We start from the raw sequence: 11,219 nt of genomic DNA, 5'->3' as shown, positions 1-11,219 counted from the left end.
GCGCCACCATGCCCAGCTAATGTTTTGTATTTTTAGTAGAGACGGGGTTTCACCATGTTGACCAGGATAGTCTCGATCTCTTGACCTTGTGAGCCACCCGCCTCGGCCTCCCAAAGTGCTGGGATTACAGGCTTGAGCCACCGCGCCCGGCCCCCCACCAATTCTTGTTGAGTAGAGAGGATATGTAAGAAACGTTCACATGGTTTCAAAAGTCAGAGTTACACAAAAAAGGTAAATAAATGCAGGTAAGTTTCTCTCCCCCTCTCTTATCCCTTCTACCCCATTCCCACCCAGTTGTTTTTGTTTATTTGCTAATCTGACAATCTTTTGTCTTTTAACTGGCATGTAAGGTCCTTTTTCATTTAATGTTATTCTGATACTTTTGAATTTATGCTTCTAAAATAATAGGTATTTTCTGTATTTCTCTCTTTGTTCTCTCTTCTTTCTTGCTTTCCTTTAGATTTTGTGATTTTTAAACTACATCTGTTCTTCTCTATTGACTTGGATGTTACATGCACTTGTATTGTTCTTTGAGTGGCCACCCTAGATCACAATAAGTATCTATGATTGACATCTAACATTAATTGATATCCTTACTTTTTTTCTATACAATGCAAGGACCTTAGAATACTAACTCTATTTATCCCCTTCCTGACGTATATTCTTACATACTATTGTTAATGTAATATTTTAAATGTGTGAGTACACATACACATGCATTCATAAAACATCAGTATTTTTTTTTTTTTTAAGACAGGGTTTCACCACATTGGTCAGGCTGGTCTTGAACTCCCGACCTCAGGTGATCTGCCTGCCTTGGCCTCCAAAGTGCCGGGATTACAGGCGTGAGCCACCATGCCCGGCCCCATAAACATCAGTGTTATTGCTTCATACAGACAATATTTACTTTAACCTACATATTTATTTATTTTTAAAATTCATGCCTTCCTATATTTCTGACCTTCCGTCTGTGACTGATTTTAATATTTCCTACAGTGATGGTCTATTGGTAACTCAGCTTTGTTAGGAAACTCTTTTCTCACCTTGCCTCCTGATATATCCTCACTGGGCTTAGAACTCCAGATTAGTAGTTCTTTTCTTTTGGAATTTTAAAAGATATGCCAGGTCTTCCAGCTTCCACTGTTTTTGTTTATATTGTTTTTTCTTCCTCCGGCTAATTTTAAGATTTTCTCTGTCTGCGATTTTTCAGTAATATGAAGACATGAATAAGTATGGATTTCTTTATATTTTTCTTGCTTGGGGTTTTTGGAGCTTCTTGAACCTATGGCTTGATGTCTTTTGCTACTCGGGGGAAGTGATGGCCATTATCTCTTGGGATGTTGTTTCCGACTCGTTTTCTCTTTCTCCTGTCCCGAGATTCCAACAACACGTTAGACCGTCTTACCTCCTCTATGTCCCTTTCCCTCTCTTCTTCACTTTTCATCTCTGAAATCACCCTGGATATTTTCTTCTATCCTATGTTCCAAGTCTCTAATTTTTAATTCTGTTGTGTCTAATTTGCTATTGAGCCCATGTAATGAATTCCTCATTTCAGAAACTTTATCTTTCATTCTAGAATGTCCACTTGGATTTTGTTTAGTTCCCAGTTCTATGCTGAAGTTCTAATTCATGTCTTTCATTTCTATGAATGCACTAGGCACAGTTATTTTAATGTCTGTGTCTGATAGCTCTATATTTGAATCTGCTGTAGGTCTGTGCTTGTTATTGTCTTGTTTCTCTGTTGCCTGGTTATTTTTCACCATATACCAGATACTGTATTTGACAATTGTAGAAATAAATTGAGTCCTAAGATGATGTTATTTTCCTCCAGAGAAAATTTATGTTTCCTAATGCTTGGTGCCTGTGGGGCAGTAACAATCTAGAATCACCTCAATTCAATCTGAGATAATCTGAAGCTGAGTGGAAGTCCATGAGAGGGCCTGTTTATATCCAGGTCACCTGTACTTCCAGAGTGCAATCTTTTAGGGTCGCAATTAAAAGTGACGGAAGTTCACCAGGACAACTCCCCCACTTTGGCAACCCATGGATTCCAACCTCTGTCCTCTGATCTGAAAAGGCTGTCAGAAGTGCTGCTCATCTCCCTCCAGACTGAATATCCAGTGCTCAACAAAGGGCTAACCTCCCCAGGGCTCTGTCTTCTCCAGGATTCTGGCCCAATTATTCTTCATTACCTAGTTCACTTCTTGATGCCTTCAAGAATATAGGTTTTATTTTTAATACACCTTTTCTATTAACAGTTATCCTCAGTGGGAGAGGTGGTCCAAATCACCAAGTGCATCATCACTAGGAGCAAAGTGATTACCTCGTTTTTATATTTGCTTCATTTGCTATATTCCTATCACTATTTATACCCGAACTGCAAGAGAAATGCAAGGGTACTTCCACTACCTTCCAACACATTAGGTACTGTATGTGTTTTTCTTCTTCCTTTTTAATCTTCCCTGTTCTGCTTTTCGCCTTGTGGAACCATCCCCCCTAAAGTGCTCTATCCCACTGCTCTAATCTGGACTAGTTAGTTCTTCTCTGTGCTTACGGAAAAATCTTGTCCTGGAAAGGCTTTTGCCATTCTTCTGGAAGTTCCACGGTAGAGTCTAAGTTTCCTAAAACCCAATTCTTCTTCTTTCTTAATATATATCTTGCATTGGTAATTTAGATCCTCCAGTAGCATGGGAACTAAATTTTTAAACACTTTGCCCACCTGAAAATGTGTTTTTGTTCTTTTAGAGATGCGGTCTTGCTCCATTGCCCAGGCTAGAGTGCAGCGGTGCCAACTCAGCTCACTGCAGCCCTGACCTCCTGGGCTCAAGCAATCCTCCCACCTCAGCCTCCTGAGTAACTGGGACTACAGGCATCTACCACCATGCCCAGCTAACTTTTTATTTTTTTGTAGAGACAAAGTCTCACTATGTTGCTTGGGCTGGCATCAAACTCCTGGGCTCAAGCAATCCTCCCGCCTCAGCCTCTCAAAGTGCTGGGATTAGATATGAACCACCATACCCAGCCCTAAAAAATGTTTCTATTCTGTCTGTCCTTATCTTTAATTGATAATTTATCTGAGCACATAATTCTAGGTTAAATTTTAGAAGTAGGCTCTAATATCTTCTAGTTTCTGGTGTTGCTACTAAAAACAATATGCCATTCTCATTTCTGATTATTTAAACGTGTACAGTCATTTTTCTTTTCCTTATACTGAGATGCTCAAATTTTCATAATGATGTGTCATGGTGTGTTCTGTTCTATTCATTTATTCCTTCATCCACTCATTCACTTGTAAGTGGACAGCTGATGAACCCTTTCAATCCAAAGACTAACAGCCTTCTGGAAAATTTTCTTATTGCATTTCTCTGATAATTTCCCATTGCTTCTATTTCCCTTTTCCCACATTCTGGAACTGCACTGATTCAGATGTTGAATCTCCTACAACAGGCCTCTAATTTAAAAAAATATTTTCTTCCTTATTATCTAGCTTCTCGTCTTTTTATTCTACTGCCTGAGACATTTGACTTTTTTCTTTGGATCCTTCTAGTGAGTTTACTTGAGCCATCATGTTTTTAATATCTAAGAACTTCCTTTTCATTCCCTGAAAGTTCCTTTTTTACAGTATCCTGTTCTTGTTTCATGATAAAACAATTTCACTTAGCTCTCTAAGAATATTAATTCTAGTCTATTTTTAATGTCTTATTCTGCTCACTGTATTGTCTCTGCTTTGCTTCCACAGAGTGCTTATCTATTATAATAGCCTATGTATCCTTCATGGGTTTTATCAAATGTCTGGTCATCTCAGCTGTCTGCTCATTTTCAAGAACATGAATTTCAACCAAGCCTCCTATTTCCTGGCTCACCTGTTGATACTGTTCGTATATATGTTCCTGCTCAAATCTCATGATGAACTGCAATCCCCAGTGCTGGAGGTGGGCCTGGTGGAAAATGTTTAGATCATAGAATAGGATCCCTCATGGCTTGGCGCTGTCTTCACAACAGTGAGTTCTCATGAGATCTGGTCATTTGAAAGTATATGGTATCCTCCCCTACCCCTTGCTCACTCCTTCTTTTGCTATGTGATGTGACCGGTCCCCACTCTGCCTTCTGCCATGATTATACGTTTCCTGAGGTGTCCTAGAAACCAAGCATATGCCAGCACCATGTTTCCTGTAAAGCCTGCAGAACAGTGAGCTAATGAAACCTCTTTTTGTTATAAATTACCCAGTCTTGGGTATTTATAGCAATGCAAGAGTGCCCCAATATACCTATATCCATGCATTCACAAGCATCTGATACTTCGAATTCCTTAGTCTTAACCAGTGTTCTTTACAAATAAACTTGGTTCTTGCCTTCATCCTCATTAGGCATTTAGCTTTCCCTAGAGTCTGCTAAGTCATTTACCATTTGTCTAACTGCTTTATGGCTTCCAAACTTTTATTGATCTTTCTTGTTTGCTGTCATTTATGGTTTCATGTCTTTTATTCATTCTTTTAGTGATATATAGTGGGACAGAGATACAGGAAGTAAAGATAAATATATACATTCATCTGTCCTTTTCAACCAGAATTCACTTGATTTGATCGTTTTTCAAACCAGGAATTCTTAAGAGTCTGGTTTCAATAAAAGCACTGTCACCTTAAGCCTTTCCTTTCACAACCCCTCTTTGATTTGCATTCAGTTTATATCACCTGCTCACACTAATCACTGCAACAGTGCTTTTCTTCAGGCATAAAAAGGAATAAAGACATTAAAAGAAAAGAAAAACCTCAGCTTTCTCTTTACCCCAGAGGCTATTAGATGAAGTCAACTGTCTTTGGATGCTTTTTAAAAATCTGATCAATATAACTCTCATCTTTGAGATATGATAATAATCAAATCATAAATTTAAAAAAAAGAGATAGTGGTTCATGCCTGTAATCCCAGCACTTTGGGAGGCTGAGCCAGGTGGATCACTTGAGGTCACAAGTTCAAGACCAGCCTGGCCAATGTGGCAAAATTTTGACTCTACTAAAAATACAAAAATCAACTGGGTGTGGTGGCCAACACCTTGTAAACCCAGCTACTTGGGAGGCTGAGGCAGGAGAATTGCTTGAACCCAGGAGGCAGAGGTTGCAGTGAGGTGAGATCGTGCCACTGCATTCCAGCCTGGGTGACAAAGTGAGACTCCATCTAAAATAAAATAATTTTAAAAAAGAGATTAAAAACAAAACAGAGCTAAAATGTTCACATGCACTGTCACTTGAGGTCAAAGGCCAGCAGAGGAAAATACTGTAAAAATCCAGGCATATTTTAATAGTTCTGTCCTTTATATTTTAGCCTGTTATAGGCTGGCAGGTTTTCCCTACATCTACCTAACAACTATGAACAAAACATATCATTTGATCAGGTGATAAGAACACACAAGGAACAGTCTACCTTCCTTGGCTTGCTTTTGGATTTCCCAATATTCTGGTTAGCCTCACCAAGCCAGATAGGTTACAGAAAAACGGGTATATATGCTATAGGACTGTGTTAACAAAAGGAAGCAAGTTACATTTACTTTTCTTCTCCCAGATAATCCTTCAGAATACATGTGAAGACAAATGTGTATCTCTACCAGCACAAGGCATCTTATATACTTTGAAGGGACTATTATATATACCAAAGAGAAATCTCAAGACTTCAGGGTCAACCCGAGGGCTTAAACACAAGTGATTATCCCTGATCCCACCCCAAATCCTACTTAAATACAAGAAAATAGATAAACAAACACATACATCTACAAAAAGAGACACAGGTGGATGAGAAATATCCAAGATTTTCAGAAGACAAAAGCATACAGAAGAATCATAACTGATTTAGCAGCACAGAGGAAGCTGAAACCTAAGCATCTGTATGTAAGGGGAGGTGGGAGGGATGACAGGCAAAAACAAGCTGATTTGTCCCTTTAAAACACCAGAAAGGCTCAGGAAGTGAGAGTACTGAGAATCATGAAGGCAGAGTGCAGTCTGGGGTAGAAAATGAGGAAACTGGTTGAAGCTTTGTAGAGCAAGCAGTGAGACTGACAGACTCCACCCCTATTCTGGCAGCTAAATGACAATCCCTTTGCCACCCCCACAAAAGAAGGAAGGTATACTCTTTGGAAAAAAATAAACCAGTAATTTTAAATTCAGCCAAGTCATCAATCAAATATGAAGGGAGATACTTTCACACTTGTAAGTTTCAAGAAATTTCCTCCAATACACAAAGCAGGATAGGCTCCATCAAAATAAGAGAGTAAACCAAGAAAGCGGAAGACAAGGATATCAGAAAATAGAGACTCTAATTCGGGGAGACGGAGCCTGACATGAAGGGTGATGAGGAAGGGAAGCCCCAGGATGTAAGCCATCCAGCAGATCCGGAGAGCAGCGCGGACTTGCGTAGGAGGAAAAGGGGTACCTCAGGACAAAAAGTAAGGGTGGGGCTGAGTCACAGAGACTAACTGGTATTTTCGATCCTGACAAAAATTATATTATTGAGAGGTTGGCTACTGTGTAGGTAAAGTTAACAAATATATAAAATAACTAGCAAATAAAAAGAGGCAATTATTAACTCTGGGAGCATGTTTTAAAAAGAAATGTAATCATAGTATGCTACTTAGCTCAATGATGAAAAATATCTTGCATGTTTGTACCAAGGTGTTACTTGCGAGGAATTTAAATGTGGGCCCTATTTAAAAAGAACAGATTTACACGAATCTTTTAATTAAGTACTTAAAATGAAAAAAGGGGCAGGATCTTGTTTTGTGACTCCATAAAACTACCTTACTCACATAAAGAAAGAAGGAGAAGGGTTAAAGAAAATGTTGTAAAATCTGAGGCCTGCTGCTTATAAAAGGAAATTTGTCCCCACCAGGAAGATTTCATGGTCATGGCTGTTTCCTGCCCAGGAACATTTTGTGTTCTCTGATGGGACAACATGAGCATTAGCAGCAACAGGAGGTCAGCTCTAATTGACTCCTGAGTATGGCAGCTCTATTGTTAGTGGCTCAATGTCTGTGTTTCCTCCGTATTCATATGTTGAAGCCCTGACCCCCAATGTGATAGTATCTGTGGTGGAGCCTTTGGGAGATAATTAGGTATAGAGAGGTCATGAGGGTGGAGGTCCCTCAATGGGATTAGTGCCCTTCTGAGAAGAGGAAGAGACCAGAGTTCCCTTTCTCTGTCACGTGAGGACACAGCATGAAGATGGCCATCTGCAAGTCACAGGGAGAGGGCCCTCACCAGATGCTCAATCTGCCAGCACCTTGATCTTAGACTCCCCAGCCTCCAGAACTGTGAGAAATAAATTCTTGTTGTTTAAGTCACACAGTCAATGGTATTCACACAGTCACACTGTCAGAACCTGACAGTGATGACAGCCTGAGCTAACTAGGACCCTCTGCCTAGGAAAAGAAGGCTGCAGAGCACCCCCGCGGATGGCACCACTCAGGCTGTTGTACGGTTCTGTGTCTGAAAATAGGCAGTTATTAGAGAAAGCCTGTCTCCTAGCCCGAGAACAACCACTGAAACTCCAGAGCCCAAAAGCATGGAATGAGACCTTGGCTAATCCTTTCGCTGGCTTTTTTCTACGTCTAAAATTTCGCACTTGGTTCCTAAACAGAGGACTGTAACATTTTACTGACCTTTCAGCTATCAGCCATGGGTTGAAGGAGCCTACAGCCTCATGAGACAGGATCCGAAGGTACTGCTCAAATCGACTGCAGTAGTCACCAATGCTGTGACGCATACCCGCTGGGACAAAGAGGCGAGCTCGGCCTTCTTTCTGTTGAGAACCTTCTGCAAGGGAGAGAAGGGGAGCCTCTCTTTTCTCTGATCCCTCCTCTGTTCCCACACTTTCATCCAGGGAACTGAGAACAAATAAAATGATGAAAGCATTCACAATCATCTGTAAGCAAGGCTAAATAAACTGTTAATTACCCTCATGGTTTGATAGCCAAAGGCTCATCTTGATTTCTCTTTCTCACACTGAACAAAACTCAACATCCTAACACCAAACATTGCTTCTCCTTTTCAATGACCCAACCCTTGTCACCGTGGGAATACCTGTTCCTTAGACAACAGCATTCTTAAAGCAAATTGTGCAGTAAATATCAGTGCAACCCACATGTACTGATGTGATGCTTTCCACAATAAAAAAAAAAACAGCTAAGTGTTACTGAATATGGAAAAGCTCCTTAAGATGCAACATGAACTCAACGCCCATCTTATAAACATGCTATTTACTCAGCCATCTTGTTGTTTGGCAAGATCTTGCTCAAAGGAAGAATCTCTCTTTGTTTTATGGGAACTGAAGGAATTCAAAATTTAATAACATCAAAGGTAACCAACTAGAATGAAATCAGAAGGTGTCTTAGCCACTTACTTGCCATTACAGGGCCTTTCTAACATGATGTTCACTGCTGGATCCTTGCGATCCACTGTCTTCATGATTCTGATTGGATGAGGAGACAGAGGCTTTTCACTTATTGCTGAGATTTTTTGGTCTAGAAAAGGAAGGTCATAAAATGACTGCATATAAAGAATACTTGGTGTCCATTTTAGAGCTGTCCTAGTGGCCAAGAACCTGACAGCAAGTCACATGGACAGCTCTTAAGCACAATAAGGTTGGCTAGCAGTGCAATGCGTAAATGCTCGTTTTAAACGCAAAGGTGGATTTACATGTTACAAAGAAACCAATGAGGAATAAGTTTTAAGAAATAATGAACTTGCTCTGAGGAAGGTTTTTTTAAGGAGGTCTACGCAAAGCCCCTGGCTACATGGCTTCCATTAGGACCCAGCCACCCACTCAAGGAGTCTTAGCAATTGGGTTTTTTAACCTTTAAATGCTTTGATTACTGAAAAAAAAAAAAAAAAAAAAAAAAAAAAAAAAAAAAAAAAAAAAAAAAAAAAAAAACACTCACACCTGAACACTTAATTAGTTGATTTAATTTGTCTCTGGGCAATGCTGAAAAAATCTGCATGATGATAGTCAAAACATTAATTTATTAACTATGACTTGCAGGCCTGACAGCTCTTCCGAGTTTCAGATTATTTATAATTTTAAATGTATTTCAAGTGTAGCAAGAAAATTTGTCCTCTTAAGTAGGGAGCATCTATATGTCAAGCGACTCAGCTCACATTTATATGCTTATAATTTTTTTGCTGTCAGACAGAAGTACTATATAAGTCAGGTTCTGTAAAACTATGACTGAAAGGACAATCAAATTTTCAACTGTTCTCAGAGGAGACAGGAGATACAGATACTGCACAACATAAAGATCACTTTAAATTCGGTTTTGTGATGCAATTAAGCTAAACAATCAGAACAAGCAGAAACAGGACTCTTCCTATGATTCCATGATTCCAGAATGTGTCCAAAGCCTCATTTTAGTTCTTAGTGTCCTAGAGAGATCCTTTTAAATGCATACCTAGACTCTCGGCAGAGTCACAGATAGTGACTAATAATTTAAATCATCCTTGAAAACAGAGAACACAAAGTACTCTGCAAGACTGTCTTCTACGTGATGCAACCCAACTTTGTGGCCAGTGGCCAAACCATCAGGGAAACGAACTGCCCTCCATTTACTTTTCCTCTGCTTCCACACAGAAAGATGCTAAAATGCCCACGGACTGACTAAACAATGGCAAAAAGGGCCCTTGCCAGGCCAGCCCTGTTCTAGACACAGTGGGGAGTACATAATGGCAAACTCTCTGGTCCCAAATAATCTGTGGCTTAGTTCAGAGAGATAAGACACCTTCACTAACACCCTGAATGCAAGGTAGGACATGCCAGAAAGTGCTATGGGCATTCACAGGCCAGGAAGGGAGCTGAGTTCCAGTGCAGAGACACCAGGGAAAGTACAGGCCAGTAGGCTCACAGAGCCCGGCTTGAAGAACAGCTCGACTACTATGTGAGGATGAAAATGGAGGCTGGAGGAGGGCTGAGGAGAAGAGAGAACAGCAGGAGCAAAATGCGTAGCGCTTGAAAACAGAGAACACACAAAAGGAACACATCAGTGTTTTGTTTAAATGGCTCATCTTTTGGTCAAAATATGACAGGGAGAGTATTTTTTCTAACACAAAACCTCAAAGTCCTATTTTACATAATTAAATGTGACACAGGCTGCTGTGGTAAACCTTCTATGCCCAATTTCCTTTTGTCTTCATAAGGGTAGAACTCACGGGGCTTACATTTCTGTAGAGGTAATGTTTAACTATACTTTCTTCTCCTCCTTTCCGTGAGTAAGGCAGGAACTGCCAAGCATGAGTCAAACAGAATTTGAGTAATGCTTCCCAGCCAAAGTGGGGATAGTAACCTAGTGATTGCAGCCCAAATACACATGCATAAATTTGAAAAGCAGAAAAGCAAAAATCTTTTCAGTAAACGGAACTAGAACAAATGTTTTTTCCATTAGGAAAAAAAAAAAGATTGACCCAACCTCTACCTCAAATCACAGACAAACTTTTATGCAAGATGCATCATAGACCTACACATAAAATTAAAACCATAAAGCCTCTGGAAGAAAACAAGAGAATCTCTTCCCCATTTCGGAGCAGGTAAAGGTTTCTTAGGTCATAGAAAGCAAACACCACTCAAAAAAAATTGGTAAGTTAGACTTTTTCAAAATTAAAAATATCTGCTCATAATAAAACATTTTTGGAAATAAGCAGCCGAGCCACCAATGGGAAAAAATTTTGTGAAAAACCTCTGAGTAGACTGTTGGCTGCCAGGGTGGGGGAGAGAAGAATGGGGAGTGATGAAAATGTTCTAGAATTAGCTGTACAACTATGTGAACACACTAAAAACTAAAGAATTGTACAGTTTAAAAAGGTTTTAAGTATTTACATACTTAAAAAAATTAAGTATGTAAATTACCTCTTTAAAATTATTTTTAAAAAACAAAAAACCAAACAAAAACATCTATCTGAAAAAGAACTTGGGCTGGGTGTGGTGGCTCATGCCTGTAATCCCAACACTTTGGGAGGCTGAGGTGGGTGGATCATGATATCAGGATTTCAAGACCGGCGTGGCCAAGATGGTGAAACCCCCTGCACTAAAAATACAAAAATTAGCCAGGTGTGGTGGCGGGTGCCTGTAATCCCAGCTACTTGAGAGGCTGAGGCAGGAGAATCACTTCAACCCAGGAGGCAGAGGTTACAGTGAGCCAAGATCGCACTACTGCATTCTAGCCTGGGCGACAGAGCAAGATACAGTAT

The 11,219-nt window shown here is 39.9% G+C and overlaps 1 protein-coding gene across 9 annotated transcripts in view; it reads right to left on the bottom strand.

Annotated features, from left to right (window-relative positions):
* Positions 1-11,219, bottom strand: part of KIAA0753 (KIAA0753 ortholog) — a 63,318-nt gene that overhangs the window by 4,076 nt on the left and 48,023 nt on the right. For 7 of the 9 annotated variants that reach the window (XM_017538853.2, XM_037742128.1, XM_037742129.1 and 4 more), the window contains 2 exons: positions 8,386-8,506; positions 7,646-7,870 (listed from right to left, as the gene is read on the bottom strand). The exons of 1 other annotated variant lie outside the window; for it this stretch is intronic. In XM_017538853.2, the coding sequence (XP_017394342.1) occupies positions 7,646-7,870; positions 8,386-8,506 (346 nt within the window). The remainder of the gene's footprint in view (positions 1-7,645; positions 7,871-8,385; positions 8,507-11,219) is intronic. One more of the 9 variants, XR_001828208.2, reaches the window with a different exon arrangement.

This window comes from Cebus imitator, unplaced genomic scaffold (genome assembly GCF_001604975.1).
Source record: "Cebus imitator isolate Cc_AM_T3 unplaced genomic scaffold, Cebus_imitator-1.0 Scaffold115, whole genome shotgun sequence".
Classification (NCBI taxonomy): domain Eukaryota; kingdom Metazoa; phylum Chordata; class Mammalia; order Primates; family Cebidae; genus Cebus; species Cebus imitator.
The sequence above is the reverse complement of the archived record's forward strand: the minus strand, read 5'-3'. Positions and strand labels throughout refer to the sequence as shown.